At 41.2% G+C, this 23,313-nt stretch overlaps 1 protein-coding gene across 1 annotated transcript in view; it reads right to left on the bottom strand.

Moving 5' to 3' along the window:
* Positions 1–5,212: 5,212 nt before the first annotated feature.
* LOC117531115 (CDP-diacylglycerol--glycerol-3-phosphate 3-phosphatidyltransferase, mitochondrial) overlaps positions 5,213–23,313 on the bottom strand; it is a 53,028-nt gene continuing 34,927 nt past the window's right edge. The window contains 8 exon segments of the mRNA XM_034194150.1: positions 5,213–6,066; positions 13,760–13,881; positions 13,968–14,116; positions 14,456–14,747; positions 18,031–18,062; positions 18,065–18,102; positions 18,104–18,227; positions 22,208–22,389. Of these exon segments, the coding sequence (XP_034050041.1) occupies positions 13,762–13,881; positions 13,968–14,116; positions 14,456–14,747; positions 18,031–18,062; positions 18,065–18,102; positions 18,104–18,227; positions 22,208–22,389 (937 nt within the window). The 3' untranslated portion in view covers positions 5,213–6,066; positions 13,760–13,761.

Below are 23,313 nucleotides of genomic sequence, written 5' to 3'. Positions count from 1 at the left end.
TCTTTGTTCCATCCTGTTTAAATTCAGTCCGTTCTTAAACACACACAAGATTATCTGCTGATAAGCACTGAGGCTGTGTCACAGGTGAACCCGTGTGTGCAACCTGTGCACGTGTCCTGTCCTCCAGATATCGAATTGCCACTACAGGTTATTGTTACCAAGGTTGAACTGGTGAGCTTGTAGTTTTTAAAAACCATTTCCAGAAGAAAAACGGTAAAATATTCACCACAACATTTGGGATTGTGTTGCCCACAGAGGGTGACGGGACGATTTTGGTCTTTAAGCCCAAAGTAAAAAGTAAATGTTATTCGCAACTGCTTCCAAAAAAATTAAAACAGTCTACTGTCTGTGACAGGTTCCGCTGGCCTCAGTTTATTCCTGTACATTATTAAACAAGGTGTGTTTTTTTTTTTTTACAGTGTTCATTGTTAATCTGATTTTTCTCATGCACACGTTTGACTTTAGGTGCAGTGCAGCTGAAGTGCTTCACTGTGATTCAGCAGTGCAGCTGTAAAACTTAACACATTCAGCTGCACCGAAGCCGTGCTGGGAAGTACGACACAGATCCACTTTAAAAATAAAAACAATAAAAAAAAAAATACTGAATCCTTTTTTTGATAATAGTCTCTAGTCTCAGTTTTTTATGTGGTGTTCCAGCATCCTGTTAAGATGGGACTATTGTGACTGCTCACAAGCTTTTGTACAACGCCCCCTACAGTTGACTTGATTTGGCTGATGTGATGTAGTTTGCTTGTTCAGTAGAAATGTGGCTGCCTCAGTCCATGACCTTTTCATTTCAGTGTCATCTTAGTTGTCATATGAAAGCTTTTCTTTTTGTATTATTGTCTGTTTTGTCACAGCACTGTTTACACAAGTTGAGATGCTTCGCTAATATATTTATGCAGATTTCTTGTAACTTATTGAGTTTTTTTTTGCTCATTAAACTTTTGCAAATCTGTATCGTGTTTAAGTTAGGAACTGAAACAAGTCAGTTTCTGGTCATATTTTAAATATCTGAAATCATGCAGGAGTTTAAAGCAGGTACTATGCCAGCCTTTTTTTGTTTAAAATTTTATGTACAACATTTAAAGCTACTGTGTGTAGGATTTAGTGTCATCTAGTGGTGAGGTTTCAGATTACATTATGCTATCAATCTGTCACTATTGTTTGTCTTTTTCGGGGACAGGGATTCATACTTAGACTCGTTTTATCCTATTCGGGTGATTCTTTAACTACGGGCACTATTGGCCTTGTAAATGTAATTTCCACCACACCATTGCCTTACAATATAAAGCGCCTTGGGGCAACTGTTTGTTGTGATTTGGCGCTATATACATGTGCTCTGATGTCACTGTTTATCTCCATAGAAACTACCCAAACAATCTTTCATACAAACTGTTTAGGAACATTACACTGTTGTGGTGGAAATTACAGCAATAGTGTGGGACAACTACATTTTGTTTAAAAAAAAAAAAAAAAAAAAAAAATCACAACAGTTGTATGACATTGAATACTCCAATTATGTTTTGATTATTTTACTGATTTTATTCAGAGATATTTTAAAACATTAGAAAAAAACATTTCTTTACCATTCATTTTTATCATTGAAGATCAAAAGTCTGGGTGTGGGACAAGCACAAAACGGCAATATTTGCATAGAATGATGCTGAAAAAAGGTGAAAAAGTCATCATAGACTACTCGAACAAATTTCTCAACACACTTTCATTGTAAAGATAACTATAAAAGTGTGAAATTTCCCCTTTTTTCTGTTTTTCATACAATATGATCAAAGGACATAAGTGCCCGTAGTCTAAGAATCACCCATTCACCTTATTCAGGAAGTCAGGGTGGGCAGCTTCATTTTGTCAAACAACTTGCAGTTTGCCACTGCGTTTAATGATTAGCTACATGGGAACACAGTACGCTGGAAGTGACCAAATATGAGCAGCATTAATTGTTCAGTTTGTGGGTCCCACAACAAATGGAAGAAGAGGAAACTGTTTCAGAACGATGTTTTGAACATGGAAATGAGAGATCTGAGTGCTGTGGACGAGCATTTAACTTGTTCCCTCCTCCATCGAAAGATGAGGATCTCCGGTGCTGGCTAAAGGCACTGAATTTGAAAAATCCACCCGAACTGTTCTTATTTTTTTTTTTTTTTAAGTTAAAAATATGGGCATACAGTAGTGTTCAGAATAATAGTAGTGCTATGTGACTAAAAAGATTAATCCAGGTTTTGAATATATTTCTTATTGTTACATGGGAAACAAGTTACCAGTAGATTCTCACAAATCCAACAAGACCAAGCATTCATGATATGCACACTCTTAAGGCTATGAAATTGGGCTATTAGTAAAAAAAAAAAAGTAGAAAAGGGGGTGTTCACAATAATAGTAGCATCTGCTGTTGATGCTACAAACTCAAAACTATTGTCCAAACTGCTTTTTTTTTTTTTTAGCAATCCTGTGAATCACTAAACTAGTATTTCATTGTATAACCACAGTTTTTCATGATTTCTTCACATCTGCGAGGCATTACTTTTTGTTGGTTTGGAACCAAGATTTTGCTTGTTTACTAGTGTGCTTGGGGTCGTCTTGTTGAAACACCCATTTTAAGGGCATGACCTCAAGTATTCTGACATATCCAAACTGATCCATGATACCTGGTATGTGATATATAGGCCCAACACCATAATAGGAGAAACATGCCCATATCACGATGCTTGCACCACCATGCTTCACTGTCTTCACTGTGAACTGTGGCTTGAATTCAGAGTTTGGGGGTCGTCTCACAAACTGTCTGCGGCCCTTGGACCGAAAAAGAACAATTTTACTCATCAGTCCACAAAATATTCCTCCATTTCTCTTTAGTCCAGTTGATGTGTTCTTTGGCAAATTGTAACCTCTTCTGCACATGTCTTTTATTTAACAGAGGGACTTTGTGGGGGATTCTTGCAAATAAATTAGCTTCACACAGGCGTCTTCTGTCACAGCACTTAAAGGTAACTCCAGACTGTCTTTGATCATCCTGCAGCTGATCAATGGGTGAGCCTTTGCCATTCTGGTTATTCTTCTATCCATTTTGTTGGTTGTTTTCCGTTTTCTTCGACACGTCTCTGTTTTTTTGTCCATTTTAAAGCACTGGGGATCATTGTAGATGAACAGCCTATAATTTTTTGCACCTGTGTATGAGTTTCCCCTCTCCAATCAACTTTTTAATCAAACTACGCTGTTCTTCTGAACAATGTCTTGAACGTCCCATTTTCCTCAGGCTTTCAAAGAGAAAAACATGTTCAACAGGTGCTGGCTTCATCCTTACATAGGGGACACCTGATTCACACCTGTTTGTTCCACAGAACTGACAGACTCACTGACTGAATGCCACACTACTATTATTGTGAACACCCCTTTTCTACTTTTTTTTTTTTTTTACTAATAGCCCAATTTCATAGCCTTAAGTGTGCATATCATGAATGCTTGGTCTTGTTGGATTTGTGAGAATCTACTGGTACCTTGTTTCCCATGTAACAATAAGAAATATACTCAAAACCTGGATTAATCTTTTTAGTCCCATTGCACTGCTATTATTCTGAACACTACTGTACATAAGCGAGGGCCAGTTTTTCATGTCATCCTCCCACTCTGTTATGACTTGTGGGTGAGCCAGAGTCGTTCCCTTTGGGCTTTTCAAGAAGGCTTTTGGTTCTACCGGTGTAATGACTTCCATTTTTCTATATTGAAAACAACGCTCACCGGAAGTCATAAGCCAAAATGGAAATGCCTCTGTTGTAAAAGTGGGTGGGGCTGAATAAGGTGAATATAATCACAAAAATAATGCAATGCTAAAATACCTTTGGCCATATAGGCATTATCTTCTTTATAATTTTCAGTTGTTTAATTGGTATCCCAGTGCAAACTTATATATATATATATGTGTGTGTTCAATAAAGACCCCCTATCAATCATAAATAATATTACATTTTAACAGCATCTGCAGGAGGGTGTGCACGTGGTCATACATGAGCTTTTGACAAGAGCAGAAGTTAACATGCATACATCTGATATCTTGTAAATCACTCCAGACGTGTTATCGGGTTACCAAAACAGCGTTTTCAATTTTAGAAGAGTTCATTTCTCTCTTGATTTTACATAATGTATGACAAAGATATATTTACACACAAACAAAACCGTTTGCAGCTAGCTAGACCAGCCTATGACGTCACCACACTAATATCCGCGAAATGGCTTGTAAATCACTCCAGAGGTGTTATCAGGTTCCAAAAACAGCGTGTTCAGTTCTACAAGTGTTTATTTTGCGCTGGCTTTTACGTGATATATGACAGAGGTTATATTTACATGGGTGATTCTTAGACTACGGACACTTATGTCCTTTGATCATATTGTATGAAAAACAGAAAAAAGGGGAAATTTCACACTTTTATAGTTATCTTTACAATGAAAGTGTGTTAAGAAATTTGTTCTAGTAGTCTATGATGACTTTTTCACCTTTTTCAGCATCATTATATGCAAATATTGCTGTTTTGTGCTTGTCCCACACCCAGATCTTCAATGATAAAAATGAATGGTAAAGAAATGTTTTTTCTAATGTTTTAAAATATCAGTAAAATAATCAAAACATAATTGGGGTATTTAATGTCACACAACTGTTGTGATTTTTTTTTTTAAACAAAATGTAGTTGTCCCACACTATTGCCGTAATTTCCACCACAACACTGTAATGTCCCTTTAAACAGTTTGTATGAAAGATTGTTTGGGTAGTTTCTATGGAGATAAACAGTGACATCAGAGCACATGTATATAGCGCCAAATCACAACAAACAGTTGCCCCAAGGCGCTTTATATTGTAAGGCAATGGTGTGGTGGAAATTACATTTACAAGGCCAATAGTGCCCGTAGTTAAAGAATCACCCACATACAGAGTTTGCAGCTAGCTTGACCAGCCGCTGATGTCACAGTGATGCTCTACTCTGATTGGCTGTCACCCCTACCCATAAAAAAAAAAAACAGAACAGAATGAAAGAAGACTTTTTAACCTCTTAAAATAGGTCACATGTAGCCATCTTTGAACTTGTCCAACATTTGTGTCCCAAGAATGTTCCCTGTAAATTTGAATACTCTGGAAGTAATAGGCCTGGACAGACAGACAGACGTAAAGTCTTTGTGGTTCGGCCATATTTGTGGTTCGGGTAAAAATGTGGATTCTTGATCTGGTTAGCTTGCAGTAGATGCCAGTAGACCATTTCAGAGGGGAGCAACCTTTGATTTCTTTTTTCTTCAGTCTTCTAGCTGTGCTGCAAAATGCAAGAAAGTATTGTGTCCCTTTTGGGCTACTGTATCAACGTGGTGGTGCTCCCATGTAGAAATCAGAGACTCATTCTAAACTTGTGAAAGCATCAGTTCATTATTGCAGGTAATTCTACACTAAAGAAATGACAGTTATGAATGCTGTATTCCATTTCTGCTAATAAATACCCCTAAATCAGACACACTGTAGTTTTAACCTAAAGAGTAAAAACAAACTACACCAGACAAACACTGCACATTAAAACCATTTTAAAACTCACTTTATCTTTTAGAATACAATAACACTGTACAATTAGCTCTGACTCAGACATGTAAACACAGTAAAGCTCTTTATTACGAATGCGCCTGAGGCATCATAAAGACCTGTCACCCCCATCCAATGGTGACCACGCACCCACCACAAACACAAACCATGCTGCTTTCTCGCAGAGTTAATCAATTCTGGAAATGTACACTGACAGAAATGTTTGTCCTAAATACATGTTAGTGCTAACAGAGAAAAACCACAGTGCTTTCAAGTCCTGGTTTTTGAGCTGTAAATAATTTCACAGACTAGCAGGTAGACACGCCCCCATCTGGAGCTTTGTACCTTTTGAAGTTGTGCATGAATGTCCTGGTGACTTGCTCAAACACAAAGACGGCTCTCCAGTCTATCTGACTGAAATCTGCAGGAGAGGATATCCAACTCCACCGTGACCTTTAACCTCAGGACTGAGGAGAAATCACATGACTCCCGCACACCTTAAACACACAGACAAACACACACAAGAGAAATGTTCAGCATTTTGTTGGTGTCCAGTCTGTCTGCTAAGGTTTGTATTTGAGTTAGTTTGTGGAAAACAAAGTTCAGTGCTCTATAATAGGAAATAGTTCTCCAGTAGAGGGCAGGCAAGTGCATCGATTCCCACTGTGTAGAGGCTGTGACCCAGTCAGAAGAGAGTCTGGATCATGTCCTGCCTGTGGTTACTGTGGTCTAACAACAGACAACCTGTTCTGCTGATACGGTTGAACCGGTAACACAATTGTTGTTTTTTCCTCTGACACAAAAGTGCTGAAACAGCCTGAGACAAAAGTCGCTGCTGGCTTTGTTTTGTCATAAATAAAAGACATCATCCAAACACCAGTTCAGCCAAAGACTGCTGAACTTTAAATCTAGATTTCTTGAAACAACAGTGCTAAATGAGTGTAGAACTTTAGAAGTTAAATATGGTTGGTCAACATCAACAAAAGCAATGAAGCCCCCCCCAGGGGAAAAAACCCCCCCAAACAAACCAAAGAATCAAACATCTTATGACAACAGTACAAAAATTCTATGTTTCTTTCACAGTTACATTGTCAGCAGCTGACTGTTTGAAATGGGCATGACATGGAGCCTGTAGAGCACAGAACAGTAATGGACAGATGAGTCCATCCCCTTCAGGTTAATGCAATAGCTCAAAAACGATAATGTGATCTCATAATTATCCAAATAAAAAGGGCATATAATGAGGAGAAATGCATTCAAGTAAAATTAACTTTGATGCACCAGAAAACCCTAAAACCAACTTTGTTTTGCTTATGTGATGCCCAAGAAATGAGTCTGCCAACTACTGGATGATTAGTTGATGCTGGGTTAATGATGGATCAGGAGCAGGTGTGGTTGTTACACGTTACACACACAAATGTACTAAATCAGAGATGCTATTATACAAATAATGTTTATGAGTTCAAAGGTACAAATATTTCATTCAGTGAAAGACTCAAATTGGGAAGTTCTAAAATATTTCTTCCATTGACAGAATGAAAAAAAAAAAACAGTTATTTGTTTTACATTACAGCTAAAATAGATCCTTGTCATTTGATATTTTATTCATTTATAAACAACAGAAAAGGGGCTTACACTTTAATGTGCGCCACTGGTGCTTTGATGTCAACAGTCCAACACAAACTTTAACTGGAGCCCAAAATTGTTCTCGGTCAACTTGCAAAAAACAGATAGTTCTAACTTAGTGTACTTCCTCAGTCCAGCGAAAAATCATGTCAGAAATTTGTCCATCTTTTCATCCTAACAGGTCTTCATGCCGCCAGACGGCTCACAGTGTAGTGGATTTTTTTTTGAAGAAGAATAATTAGCGCTGTCAATTACCTCGTTCAAATCCTCATCCTTCAGCAAAACAAACTCTGCCATGTTTAGCTAAATGGCGCCCCCACCAGTATGTGAGTGTGCGGTCGTCGCAGTGTGCAACAGTACAAAATGTATGGAGCCAAATTTGCACAGTACATGTAGCACAACACAAATGGCACAAATAATCCATGTCATGTGACATACAAAGCACCAATCAAATAACAAGGATCCACTCAGCCGTTATATAATACTTTCTGATTAACAGTGATTGCTTTCAGTCCTGCCTTCACACAACCCTGCAGAATGGATTTGTAGGAATTTAGCCACAAAAAAAAAGAAAAGAAAATGTGAGGGAGGACACTGAGCAAGGTACACAGTGAATGGGGTGTGAGAGAGAGAAAGAAGAGTGTGTTGCTGCACAGAAATAAGCATTTTCTGATTAACAGCTGTTAATTCTAAAACTCAGAACACAATCACATGTAATTTTTGATCCTACGTTGTCCTTTGACCTCCACATTACAGATATGAGGACTGCTTTCTTTCAATTGTGACATATAGCGAAGATTCGTCCCATCCTGTCTATGGATGATGCTGAGACCCTGATTCATGCGTTTGTCTCTTATTGATTGGACTACTGCAATGTTCTATTTTTTGGTTTACCAGAGTCCAGCATAAGGGGTCTCTAACTGGTTCAAAATGCTGCTGCCAGACTTTTGACACAAGGCAGAAAGTTTGACCACATTACACCCATTTTGACATCACTTCACTGGCTTCCTGTCCCTGTGAGATCAGATTTTAAGGTTCTGCTACTAACCTATAAAATTATTCACGGACTGGCACCTCCTTACTTAGCTGACCTAATTAAACCCTACATACCGGCCCAGACTGCATTCTCAGGATGCAGGACTACTCTGTTTCCCTAGGGTGAATAAAAAGTCTGTGGGTCACAGAGCATTCTCTTATGGTGCCCCTGTTCTGTGGAATGATCTCCCTGCATCAATAAACAGTCAGATTTTGTGGAGACTTTCAAGTCCAGACTTAAGACGCACTTATTTTCCCATTTGTATGCCTAGCATACTGGCATAGTATGTTACTATGCTTTTTACTCTTTCAATTCATTTTATTAGGAAATGGGAGCAGGCTGTGGCCTCAACTTTATCTAAATTCTGGGTCTTTAAGTGACGCTTAGGGCTAGTGGCTGGCGATCACCTTAGTATTTCTTTTGTTTTTCCTGTTTACTTAATGCTGACAAATTATACTGTATTTGTTATCTTTCTGATGCCTGATTGTTTTTTCTTCTCTCTGTTTGAGGTGCCGCTCCATCCAGACATGGGTGTGGTGTCTGCTTTGGAAAACCTGACGTTCTGTGCACCAGCAACATTTCCTGGATATTGTATTGTGAACTGTTTTGTAATTTGTGTCGGTAGCACGACTCAAGCAGAGGGTCACCCGTTTGAGTCTGGTCTGCTTGAGGTTTCTTCTTCAGAGGAAGTTTTTCCTCACCACTGTCGCCTGTGTGCTTGCTCTGGGGGTTGGTAAGGTTGGACCTTACTTATGTATAGCGCTATGAGGCAACTTTGTTGTGATTTGGCGCTATATAAATGAAAATAAATTGAAAATGAATTGAAATGTCCACACAACACTTCTTCCTACTCTCCACTTTTGAAGACACATGTAGCTGGGTGAACTTGTTTGTCCATTCTTCTTTCCAGAGCCTACATCTGATGGCCACTGCTGCTTGTGCACTAATGCAGAGCAGAATACGACTCAAAGGTTACACCTTTTAACGAACCGCTGACGGTCATTAAGCTGACAGTCTGTTAACAGCACCAGTTAATTAAGATGACACTGACTGAGAGCAGCTTTTCATTTCAGAGAGAGAAGGACGTCGTCTTTGTGTCTTGTGCTTCTGGAAACAGACATCTGCTGAAAGATTATCTATTTTGGTCTGCTTCCTGCTGGCAGCAGATCATACTCTGTTTTTTGTGTCACTTTCAGGTAGAGATAATGCCACTCCTTTACCGTCATTATCTGGCTCCCAGCACTTCCTCCTCAGACAACAAACAGCCGCCGCAGTGTTTGCTCCTTTCTCAGCTGCTCAAGATGTTTGTGAAATGGAACCCTTTCAAAGTTAACTGGTTTTATGGGCGGGATTCCCACTTCAGGGCGGGATTCCCACTTCAGGCCCGGTGAACCCTGTGACTCGTGCAGACACCTCACCCGAGTCCTGACAGGGCGCAGCGTCCCAGGCGCAGGCTTGGGCAGACCACACTGTCAAATCATCACCAGAACACCACACTGACTCACGCAAAGTGAGTCAGCTGGCACCGTGTCCTCGGCTCACTTGGAAGACTGGGCATGGCTGCTGGGAAGACGAGGACAGGACCCAACATTTGGGAATCACCACAATGACTGTGGGCATTTCTAAGAAACCGCAGTCTGTTTATGCGCCGTGTGTCTGGTCATATCTTTTGTCCATTTGGTACAAATCACAGATGGAATCGCAAACCACGTTTTCATAAAGAATTAAAAACAGCAGAGCAGTTACCATCACTCTGCTTTCATGCTTTCAGCTTCAGAACAGTGGTGGTCACAGTTCAGCTAATCCGACAGCAGACAATTATCGAAGCTGTTCTTGCTATGGGATTAGCTTTTCAGGTAAGTTTTAAAACCATCATCGGACCAATTATCTTCCGATAAATTTAGTTCCGATAACTTTCAGTCCGCTAACATTTTCTTTGCTGGTAAAGTTTAATGGTCATAAATGTTTGTAAATCCTGAAATCAAACATTTGTTGTGTGTTTATAGCCACCGAGCAGACTGGTTGCCTGTCGCTTGCTGATGGCGTCATCATTAAGCGCAAAACGTGATTGGCCGGTCGCCGCAGGGAGCATTGTGGGTAGTGTAGTTCAGGTTCACTTTGGACGTTACAGCGAGTTGCCCGCTCGACACAAAAACAAAACAGACTAATTTTCACAATTTTATTTTATTTCTTTGTGGCTGTAATTTAAAAGTTAAGACTCGGTGGGGGAGAGGAGCTCTCACGGTGCAGCTGTGTGTACAGAGGGAGGGACTTTTCTTCACGTTTAAACACTGTTTTGGATTTAAAAAGGACGTTTTATGTGGATTATTTATTCAGATGAATCCCACTGAAACTAACAGGTAAGAATTTATATTTATTACGTGTATTTTACTCTGCCAATCAATGCATTAATGGATGTATTTCAGTTATTTATTTTGAAAGAAGATGACAGTGTTTGGGGTTTTATTTTTTTATTTATTCATTTTTTGTGTGTTCTTTGTGTTTGTGATACTTGAATTTACCCAGCAGCCCCTGCAGCGCTTAAAGTGAAACTGGTTTATCAGAAGCTGACAATGTAATCTGATGTGGCCGTGTACAAATCAGTACTAATAGTTATCGGTTATCTGTAATGAAGATAACTTTTTTTAGAAGTTTAATGGTTTATCGTCATAAAGATAACTTTTCTTTTTTTTTTTAAATTTCAATTTATTTTCATTTATATAGCGCCAAATCACAACAGAGTTGCCTCAAAGCGCTTCACACAGGTAAGGTCTAACCTTACCAACCCCCAGAGCAACAGTGGTAAGGAAAAACTCCCTCTGAGGAAGAAACCTCAAGCAGATCAGACTCAAAGGGGTGACCCTCTGTTTGGGCCATGCTACAGACATAAATTACAGAACAATTCACAGAACAATTCATGGACAAATATACAAGAAATGCTGTTGGCGCACAGGACAGGAGGGTCCAGAATTTAGGTAAAGTTGAGGCTGCGGCCCGCTCCAATTACTAATAAAATGAATTAAAAGAGTAAAAACCGTAAACAAAACTGTACCAGTATGCTAGCCATATAAAAAGGAAAATAAGTGAGTCTTAAGTCTGGACTTGAAAGTCTCCACAGAATCTTACTGTTTTATTGACGCAGGGAGATCATTCCACAGAACAGGGGCATGATAAGAGAAAGCTCTCTGACCCGCAGAGTTCTTATTCATCCTAAGGACACAAAGTAGTCCTGCACCCTGAGAACGTAAAGCCTGGGCCGGTATGTAAGGTTTAATTAGGTCAGCTAGGTAGGGAGGAGCCAGTCCATGAATAATTTTATAGGTTAGTAGCAGAACCTTAAAATCTGATCTCACTGGGACAGGAAGCCAGTGAAGGGATGCCAACATGGGTGTAATGTGGTTGTACTTTCTGCTTTGTGTCAAAAGTCTGGCTGCAGCATTTTGAACCAACTGGAGACCCTTAATGCTAGACTGCAGTAAACCAGAAAATAGAACATTGCAGTAGTCCAATCTAGAAGAGATCAATGCATGGATCATTTATCTCTTCTAGTTATCTGATTAATGGTTATTGAAGCTAACTTTTTGGTTAGCTGTGTCCACCACTGCTTCAGAGTGGATTGTATTTAATAAACTTGCAATTATTTTTTACACCCTGGACAAAACAGTTACGAGAAATCAAAATTTTTTCATATAAAAACCCCCCCCAGATTTTGTCAGTTTATAATTGATTAGAGTTGAATTACAGAAAGCAAAACAAAAATATTTGATTCTTGTCAGAATTGTAATGTTTGTAGATGATTTTTTTTTTTAAGATTTTATGTTCACTTGCTGCTGATGAACAACAACAAAAAAGCAAACTTTTCATTGTTTTCAAACCTCTAGGCTGCCTAAAATGTTTTGCACAGTACTATGCATCAAAGAACAATATGTTCGGTTTGGTAGGAAATTATTTGAAAGATTATTGACATTAGTTCAAACTACTTCACACACTGATCAGCTTCTATGTACAGAGAGAAAACCAGCAGCAGTGGTCTTCATGGCCACCAGACGTAGGCACTGGAAATGAAAGAAACTCGACAAGCTCATTCCAAGATACATGCAACTTTAAGACCACACATATGATGATACAAAGACAGAATGAACAAGTGTCTGCTTCAGCTACATCCATCCATCCTTTTTGTAAGCCTGCTTATTTCAGTTAAGGGTCACGAGGGGAGTGGAGCTTATCCCTGCGGTCAGGGCCGGGTTACATTCTGGATATGCGGCTAGACTGATACAAAATTTCTGAGGAACTGCTATGACTCACCAGACTTAGGCCAAGTCCTGCCTAAATATTAGGCACAGACCTCAGTTTAATCAGTACAATATAGCAGCTCCCCATTGTCCTTAAAATAAATCAACACCTCTAAAACACATTCATTAAAAATTTCAAACCTCTTGAAGGGAGGATTTATTGGGCAATTGTTGTATTATAGTTCACTCATTTTATAGAGGTGTACCTCAAATTGGCAAGTGAATGTCTAAATGAAAACAGCTGGGTTTGCTTTCCAGATTAGGGGAGTGGCAAGATGCACTGATGTGTTTGGCACGTTGTCTGCTTTACCTTTCCCTGGTGGTTTTAGTGTTTTTGTTTGGTTGACAATGTTTCCCTTCTTTGGATTTATAACATCAAGCATGACTGCTTCTGAGACGCTTGCTGGAGTTGCTAATTGGTCCACAAAAATGAGCGAGTGTTTCTCGTTTCTGTCAGCTGTACTTTTGTGTTAGCAGGGGAGGGAGCTCAAGCAGCAGTCTGACAACACAAGTGTGGCACCTGAATGAAATGAGGAATGACCCCTGCTGTACTTTAAATATATATTTCCTAATCTCCTTGCACAGGAGTCACCAACCCTGGAGAACTCCTGCCCTGCATGTTTTCCACGTCCACCTACTCCAGTTACACCTGATTTTTTCAAAGTGATGTCTTTCACCTTTTAATTGGCTGAGCACACCTGATAGCGTTAATTGCCTGGGAGTGGAACAGGGAGAGTTAGAAAACATGCAAGGCGGGGACCGTCCAGGAACAGGGTTGGGCTCAGCTAATATAGAGATTAGGACAAGAGTAAAAAAAAAAAAAATTATAATAATAATCCACATTTGTCATGAGAGAGGCCAAGGCTGGTAGTCATTTACAGGTGGATGGACTGGGGCAATGCAAATGAAGTGGCTTGTCCAAGAACACAGACATGTTGCTTGACCGGGAATCGAATCCAGGCCTACATATACTGATAACCAGACTCCTATTCCTCTAATTGCACACTTGTCATAAACATGTTTAAAACTAAAGGGTTGTCACTGGAGCTACAGAATTTTCTTTAATGCAGTCCATCAGGAGTCAAATGTGCCACGTTAGCGCAACAGTTTCAAATAGGAGGAGGAATACGCATCAAATCTGGGAACTTTACTTCCCGGAAAATTTCTGCAAAGAAAACAAAGACTGAGGAAAGTAATAGCTGTTGTGTGCATGTGGGTATGTTGGCGTGTTATCACCTTCAGAAGAAATTCTTGATGAGAGGAGTGATTAGTTTCACCCAAAGCTTGACGTAACGGTCAGGCCTCTCGAACGTGGCGTTGGACACCTCTGAGGAGCGCCTGTACAACATTTCCTGCTCCTGAGAGGCAGACACATTAAACCCAGGTGTTTATCAGCCTCTCAGCTGCAAACCACAAACTATGAGGGGCAAGAAGAAAAGCAGACCTCATGCAGCTGCAGCTGCAGCTCCTCATTCTCCGTTACTATGGCGATTTGGGCTTCCAGGTCACGCTGAACCGAGCGATAACCAAAATTAGGTGAGCCAATTAGAGTGAGACATGGCCGCTCACGCCCCTGGAGGTAGTACCACAGGCCTGCAGGAGAGAAAATGTCAAGAATGAAGAATCCAGCAGAATAAAACACATCTGAGAGAGAAGACGAGAAGAAATCCCCAGCATGTATCCAAAACCCCAAAGAGCGAGACAGAGTGAGTTTGCATCCTTGTCCCAAGGCTACGGTGGGAAGGCTTCACCCGCTCTCGCTTCTCACGCTACATACCTCTTCAACCGCAAGTTTAAAAGAGTAGCAAGAACAGTGAAGGTGACGTGTTTTATTATTTTCCCGAGCCAAAATGTCTGGAGCGCTGATTTAGGTGTGTGGCAAGTGTGAGTGTGGATGCAAACAGGTGGTGGGTGTGCGTGTGGGCCTCCCACCCTTGGCGTGGAACGTCCACAGTGGCCGGTGGTACTCGTGGAGGTGCACTCGCCCCTGCTGGCCCAGCCGCAGCACCTGGTTATAGAACTGACGGGCGATGTAGATGTAAGCGGCGGGGATCGCCCCAGCCACTCCCTTGGCCCCAAAGAAGCCGTTAACTTCCGGGGACGCGGTGAGGATGCGGTAGCTGGCTCCGGCCCTGAGGACCAGCCTCATGTACGCCTGCGTTAGGTTGAAGTACCCAGATGTTAGAAACACTGTGGAGTCCGTCCCTGCGTCGGTCAACAAGCGCTGCAGGTGCAATAAGAAACAACATAGAACAAGTTAGAACTCATTTCTGAATCTAACTACCACTTTATGACCACGTCACAAAAAACACAGTATGAGCGTCATGTTTTTTGTTTTTTTAAAATGCTGAAATGGATGAGAACCCCATAAATTATCTAAGATGCAAAATTCCACACAAAATGAGGCTTTATACTTCGGATTCCTCAAAAAAAGTACCACATAAGAAGTACAATTATTTTCTGAGTAGTTTTCAGAGTAGTACATAATTTGCTGGAGGGCGATTTGCTCAAAAGCGGTCAATACATTTTTTTTCCAGAGAAAGGGAAGCATCCGTTATTTTTTCTGAAAAAAAAAAAGTCCAAATGTGAAAATACTAAATGTCTAAAATGCTTAAAAAAACAAAAGTATGAATGTGTGACCGTGTTGGGGAGGGACGAGACGTAGTCAGATTTGTTGTAGTAATCCTGTACAAGACTCTTTTGGGGTACTTTCACATCTGAAAGTCCGGAACAAGGTCCAAACCAAGGTTCATCTTCGTATTTGTTCAAATTGCATTTGGAATAAAGAGATTTTATGATGTACTAACGTCATTATCTATAGGGAGGTGATGGTCTAGTGGTTAGGCGTTTGGGTTGAGACCAGAGGATCCTCAGTTTAAACCTCTCCCAGACCGGTGGTGGGGGTCACTAAGGGCCCTTATGTAAGGTCCTTAACCCCCCCCAGCTGCTCCCGGTGCACAGTTGAGCACCTTGCATGGCAGCACCCTGACACTGATGTAAATGTGTGTTAATGAGTGAATGGTAATTGGACTGCATTTATAAGTGCTTTCCCATCTGCATCAGATGCTCAAAGCGCTTTACAATAATGCTTTACATTCACCCTGATGTCATGAATGTGAGGCATCATTGTAAAGCCTTTTGAACTTCTGATTCAGATGGAAAAGCACATTATAAATGTAGTCCATTACCTTATATCTGTAATTTGCAACTCCCCATACTTAAGACTGATTGGTTTGTAGGCATGAGTGCGCCTGACGTTGGCTTGTTGTAAATTTGTCAGGTAGTTCTATTTGAACAGAGAAAAATGAATGAATGGGTCCTTTTGGTATAACTACACTGTTAGTTATATTTTTGTGAGGACTTACTATCAAAAGTGAAAAATTGTCAACTTTTATCACCTTCCACAATGACAAGCATCTTTAACAAGATGAACACCAACGCAGAGCCACCCGATTATAATCAGGTAAATTAATTAAATTATTGTACTTTTTTCTTTTTCTACTGTTTAAATGGGTGACGACAAAGTGCATCAATTTCCTGTAATTAATCAATCAATCAATTTTATTTATATAGCGCCAAATCACAACAAACTGTTGCCCCAAGGCGCTTTATATTGTAAGGCAGAAGCCATACAATAATTACAGAAAAACCCCAACGGTCAAAACGACCCCCTGTGAGCAAGCACTTGGCGACAGTGGGAAGGAAAAACTCCCTTTTAACAGGAAGAAACCTCCAGCAGAACCAGGCTCAGGGAGGGGCAGTCTTCTGCTGGGACTGGTTGAGGCTGACAGGAGAGAATCAAGAAAAAGATGCTGTGGAGGGGAGCAGAGATCAATCACTAATGATTAAATGCAGAGTGGTGCATACAGAGCAAAAAGAGAAAGAAACACTCAGTGCATCATGGGAACCCCCCAGCAGTCTAAGTCTATAGCAGCATAACTAAGGGATGGTTCAGGGTCACCTGATCCAGCCCTAACTATAAGCTTTAGCAAAAAGGAAAGTTTCAAGCCTAATCTTAAAGTAGAGAGGGTGTCTGTCTCCCTGATCTGAATTGGGAGCTGGTTCCCAGGAGAGGAGCCTGAAAGCTGAAGGCTCTGCCTCCCATTCTACTCTTAAAAACCCTAGGAACTACAAGTAAGCCTGCAGTCTAAGAGCGAAGCGCTCTATTGGGGTGATATGGTACTATGAGGTCCCTAAGATAAGATGGGACCTGATTATTCAAAACCTTATAAGTAAGAAGAAGAATTTTAAATTCTATTCTAGAATTAACAGGAAGCCAATGAAGAGAGGCCAACATGGGTGAAATATGCTCTCTCCTTCTAGTCCTCGTCAGTACTCTAGCTGCAGCATTTTGAATTAACTGAAGGCTTTTCAGGGAACTTTTAGGACAACCTGATAATAATGAATTACAATAGTCCAGCCTAGAGGAAATAAATGCATGAATTAGTTTTTCAGCATCACTCTGAGACAAGACCTTTCTAATTTTAGAGATATTGCGCAAATGCAAAAAGCAGTCCTACATATTTGCTTAATATGTGCATTGAAGGACATATCCTGATCAAAAATGACTCCAAGATTTCTCACAGTATTACTAGAGGTCAGGGTAATGCCATCCAGAGTAAGGATCTGGTTAGACACCATGTTTCTAAGATTTGTGGGGCCAAGTACAATAACTTCAGTTTTATCTGAATTTAAAAGCAGGAAATTAGAGGTCATCCATGTCTTTATGTCTGTAAGACATTCCTGCAGTTTAACTAATTGGTGTGTGTCCTCTGGCTTCATGGATAGATAAAGCTGGGTATCATCTGCGTAACAATGAAAATTTAAGCAAAGCTTTCTAATAATACTGCCTAAGGGAAGCATGTACATAAAGTGAATAAAACTGGTCCAACCACAGAACCTTGTGGAACTCCATAATTAACCTTAGTCTGTGAAGAAGACTCCCCATTTACATGAACAAATTGTAATCTATTAGATAAATATGATTCAAACCACCGCAGCGCAGTGCCTTTAATACCTATGGCATGCTCTAATCTCTGTAATAAAATTAGTTGGAACCATACAAAAAGTTTTTTCACACTGCAAACCAACCAAACCATGATTCACTTTCTGTTGATTGCCCCAAATTCTGGTCCAGGCCGTGGTACGAGGCGGGTCTCACACCTACTATTTTGGTTCAGACCTAACTGAAAAGTCTGAAGGTCTGGACCAAACAAAGCAGGTGTCAAAGCACCCTTAGATTGTGGTACCTGGATTCCCTCCTCCATCTAAAAGTTGGTGCTCATATAATGACTCTCAGATCCTTCGCTCCACCAAGAGTTTTTAATGGGCAACCAGACATATTTATACTGAGCCTAAGAATCACGCTGCAGTCCTGGTCCGTTGTACAATGGCTGCTCTACAGCATCTTCACCTGATAATCTGTTCATGTTTGTGAAAGAAAGTGCAACAAAAATATTGATATTTTAAATACAACTACATACACGGCTCAGGGCCCAGAGCCTCACCTGTGTGACCTGCTCATCCACCTGGATTCCAGAGGCTTCATCTGGATCAGAGGAAACACCAAAGTGTCCTCTTCCCTCACTCACTCCCTCATCCTCAGAGTCGTCAGCGAGGCTGGACAGCCACTGCCGCATGTGCGCTGCATTCACGACCTCCATGATCCGACTCCTGGCCACAGCTGAGAAGTCCTGTCGGTTTCCTGGTTGCCATGGAGATGTATGCGCACACACACACACACGCAAAGCTAAGTAGCGGGATAAACTGCTCTCCGGGTCACAGTAAATTTATGTCCACTGAGAGGCATGAAGCAGGATATCGACGGGAGTGGAAACACAACCTCAGCTCATGAGCCATTACTTCATGTTGAGTGTGGCCACAGGATATGCTCGTCAATGACTCGCTGGCTAGTGACCAGATATGACTTCTAATCAACACTTTAAATCAATGCATAATAAACTGGAGGTAAACACAGCAACAGTGCATCAGCTCCGCGGTAAGTCACCAACTCAGGAACTAAGCGGGGTTACATCAAGCACAAATTCTCCAAAAAGGAGGGCAAGGCTTCTTTTTTTTGCATGCATAAGATGCCTCAGAATTAGAAAGTGCAGACTCTCACTGCTCATAAAAAGATCAGGTCTCTGCTTCAAATGTCATTTGTACAGCAATTCATAACTATGCATTTCTGAACAGCAAGTTCAAATGAACAATCTGGACCGTTTTCATGTAGATTGTAAGACAAATGTGAATGTACATCTGCTCTAATATTTCAATAATCTAATATACCACCAGAAATAGAAGTAAAATGTAGAAAATGTATAATTAGGGTTCAAACAATTCACAAAATGAGCTGAGGATCCACCGACCATTCCACAGGCACAGCGCGTCTGAAATTTTCTGAATATTGAACACCTCTGTCCATTTCTGCTGCTGGAAATACATTAGTAAAGTTAAATGTGTAAAGCTACTGCTGATCACTCATCTTCCCTAAATTTCTTCACAACAACAACATTTCCACATTACAGTAAAGCAGGACCAAAGCAAAATCTTTTACTTTGAAAATCACAGACACAGAAGTAACAGAACACACATCTCATGAGCGCCACTAGATAGCTTATGGCAAGCTAAAACTGGACGCATCTCGTTATGGCCAAACAAACTGTCCCAGTTTCTAGATATTCTGTGTTTTGTACCGCCGGCAGGCCAACATGCTTGATGAATTCCTGTGCAAAGTAGTTCCCAGATAATTGTGATATATTCCTGTGAGATAATGAGTATATCTCATCTAAATTAATTCTAGAATTTACCAGTAATAAAATTATAAAGATAACTGAAGTTTAAGAGTGGCTGTAATAAATAATTAAGCAACTTAAAGTTCATGAGCAACTTCACCTGTTATTGCTCAAGCACATTGTAAACATTAAACACAATGGAGTTTGATGCGGAGAGTTCAAAAAGATATGATTGGAATGTTTGATTACTATTTACAGTTGGTGATGAAAGACTTGGGTGTTAACTTTGTGTTAAAGTCAGAACTAGAAGCTGCACTGAAAGAGATCTATCTGGGAAGAGACCACATTCTGTATGTCGTCGCTCCAACGAGAGCGGGCACGCTGAGCAGGGTAGCGCAAGTAGTCCGGTGAGCTCAACCTGTGGGCACGAGCTATCCCACAATGGCAAAATAGCAGAGATGTCGCTCCAACGAGAGCGGCACTCTGAGCAGGGTGCTTACAGAAGTCTGATGACTCCCCACACAGGAATATTGGAGTGATTAGATCTATGGTAAATGGACTACATATATACACATATAGCGCTTTTCCATCTGCATCAGATGCTCAATCGCTTACAATAATGCCTCACATTCACCCGATGTGAGTGGTTCTGCCATACAAGGCACTCACTACACACCAGGAGCAATAGGGGATTAAAGACCTTGCCCAAGGGCCCTTAGTGACTTTCCAGTCAGGCTGGAATTTAAACTGAGGATTTTTGGTCTCAAGCCCAACGCCTTAACCACTAGACCATCATCTCCCCTTGTGAACAAGATCAAGGACTCTGCAGCTGGAGGGCAGATGAAACTATGGTGTCATTTGATGTGACTTTGTTGTTCACCTGCATGCCCCACTGCTGAGGCCATCTCAGGTGTGAGGCATGAGACTGCTGGAGCATGTGTCTCTGCCTGAAAGGACCAAACTCACACCAGACCACATCTGCCAACTCTTGGAGATCTGTCTTAACACCACGTATTTCCTGTTTAGGGGGAATTACTACAGGAAGATCCATGGTTGTGCGATGGGGTCTCCGGTATCCCCATTGTGGCCAATCTGTACATGGAGCGAGTGGAGAAGACAGCCTTGACGTCGTTCACGGGCCATCTCTCCCAGTCACTGGTTCAGATATGTCGATGACACATGGGTTAAATCAAGCAACATGAGTCGAGGACTTTACAGAACACATCAATTCGGTGGATTCCAATATCAAGTTCACACGTGAGGATGCCAGAAACAACTATTTATCTTCTTGGACTGTGATGTTACGATTGGAGAGAGACAGGCAGCTCCAGACAGAGGTTACAGAAAACCCACTCACACTGACCAATATCTGCTGTTTGGCTCAAACCACCCCCTTGAACACAAGCTCGGGGTGATCAGGACTCTCAACACAGAGCCCTACAGGTGCCACCAACTGCAGAGGGAAGGGCTAAAGAACAACAACTTGTACGGAAAGCCCTCACAGTATGTGGGTACCCACGATGGTCCCTGGACAAAGTGCAGAAGTCCCAGAAAACAAAGAGACCAGATAGACAGGAGACAGAGACAAGAAGAAGAGGAGTGTCTCTCCCTTATTTAGCAGGAGTAGGGAAAAAACTACACAGGATCTTCAGACAGCACAAAATCCCAGTTTACTTTAAACCGGTTAACACCTTGAGACAGAAATTAGTTCACCCTAAGGACAGGATCCCTAGTTACAAACAGAGCAATGTAGTGTATTATATCAGATGTCAGGAAAACTGGCGGGTCTCAGACATGCTTTGTCCCCTGTTTACAATGGGGTACTCAGGTCAAAGCAGTTTCAGTCTTTTGTTCATGGTAATGAATCATTCACATCATCAGGAGAGTCGTCAAGGGAGCCATCAGGGGAGGCTTCCATCCCATCATTAGGAGAGTGCTAACTAGAGCACAATAGGTGCTAATTAGAGCTATTGTTTAGTCACTAGCCTATAGCAGTTGGCTTCTCGGTAGGAGGGGTCTGGTTTGGTTAAAAAAACTCCAGCTTTTGTTGGCTTCTGGTTTATTCTTCTCTACAAGAGTCAAGACAGAAGTCAGACTACAGAGCAAGAATTTTAGGGCTGAGGAAGCTTCTGTGATTTGAAGCGAAACGTTCTCATGTCAGCAACCCAGTCCAGTCGAAGATTCAAGCTTCTCTACTCCCCTTGGAGGTGATGTCTAGTGGTGCCGATGGTCACTTTTTTAACTTCATTTAGAAGTTAAAAAAGGTGCCGATAGGCTTCCTTGGGAACTTGATGGTTACAGACAAGAGACAGATACTGGACAGAATCTTCAACTAGGCGGTTGCTGACTTTATAAGATGACATAAAAACAGATTTTGGACAAAAGGACTTGTCTAATGACAACTCTAAAAGTCCCCTTTTCCTTTAAATAGCTCATTATAAATTTCAGTGCCAGTGCATTCTTATGACCAACTGTTTGTGTCTCTCACGAGTTCCCACTCCATATTGTCTTCCAGCAACAATGTGACATCACAACACTATTCTTGGTGTTTGTTACCACAGAAGGTCGGCCCTGCAGACATGATGTCCATTCATTCTTCAATCTAACTCACTGGCAGCCGGCGCTCCAGTTACGGACACACAAAGAGAGAAAGAGTGTGTGGACAAAATCCTGACAATTTCCACGTCCAGAATGCACAACTTGCCAACCACAAGAGCTCTCTCCATCTTTCTGCTTGTATTTAGAACACCACACACACACAGTCTTTCTCTCTCTCTGACCATCATTTATTTGCTTGCCTAAGCTTTCAAGCTCCATTAGCAAAATCCATCAGTTCTTCCAGCTGAAAACCCAACAGTGCCACCCTAACTCAGTGTGAAGTGTCAAATGCTGTCAAAACACGCTTGAGTGTACACCTAAGCGAGCACGTGCTCGGGTGTTTTCCCCATACCTTTATACGGGTGCACCATGCCCTCCAACAGGGCTGACCGAGTTTATCCGGCTGAAAGCTGCAATGACACATCTCCCACAGCTTCCACCAGCTCTGAGAAGAAGTTGGCGACTTCGCTGCAGTTCTCCAACAACACGTAACGGTCCTGTCGGTCAGTGAAGTAGGAGTCACTCAAATTGGCCCTAAAAGTGTAACAGAAAAAAAACAAAACAAAACATTTTTTTGTTAGATCAGCGAAAGGGACAACGAGCATGAGACGGGAGAATCAATCAATCAATTTATTTATATAGCGCCAAATCACAACAAACAGTTGCCCCAAAGCGCTTTATATTGTAAGGCAAGGCCATACAATAATTACGTAAAAACCCCAACGGTCAAAACGACCCCCTGTGAGCAAGCACTTGGCGACAGTGGGAGGAAAAACTCCCTTTAACAGGAAGAAACGTCCAGCAGAACCAGGCTCAGGGAGGGCAGTCTTCTGCTGGGACTGGTTTGGGGCTGAGGGAGAGAACCAGGAAAAAGACATGCTGTGGAGGGGAGCAGAGATCAATCACTAATGATTAAATGCAGAGTGGTGCTACAGAGCAAAAGAGAAAAACACTCAGGCATCATGGGAACCCCCCAGCAGCTTCTAAGTCTATAGCAGCATAACTAAGGGATGGTTCAGGGTCACCTGATCCAGCCCTAACTATAAGCGTTTAGGCACCAAAGGAAAGTTTTGCATTTGAATTACCTGAAGGCTTTTCAGGGGAACTTTTAGGACAACCTGATAATAATGATTACAATGTCCAGCCTAGAGGAAATAAATGCATGAATTAGTTTTTCACATCACTCTGAGACAAGACCTTTCTAATTTTAGAGATATTGCCTAAATGCAAAAAAAGCAGTCCTACATATTTGTTTAATATGCGCTTTGAATGACATTATCCTGATCAAAAATGACTCCAAGATTTCTCACAGTATTACTAGAGGTCGGGTATGCCATCCAGAGTAAGGATCTGGTTAGACAACCATGGTTTCTAAGATTTGTGGGGCCAAGACAATAACTTCAGTTTTATCTGAGTTTAAAAGCAGAAATTAGAGGTCATCCATGTCTTTATGTCTGT

Source organism: Thalassophryne amazonica, chromosome 18 (genome assembly GCF_902500255.1).
Source record: "Thalassophryne amazonica chromosome 18, fThaAma1.1, whole genome shotgun sequence".
In the NCBI taxonomy this organism is placed as follows: Eukaryota; Metazoa; Chordata; class Actinopteri; order Batrachoidiformes; family Batrachoididae; genus Thalassophryne; species Thalassophryne amazonica.
This window is presented reverse-complemented; position numbering and strand designations above follow the sequence as displayed.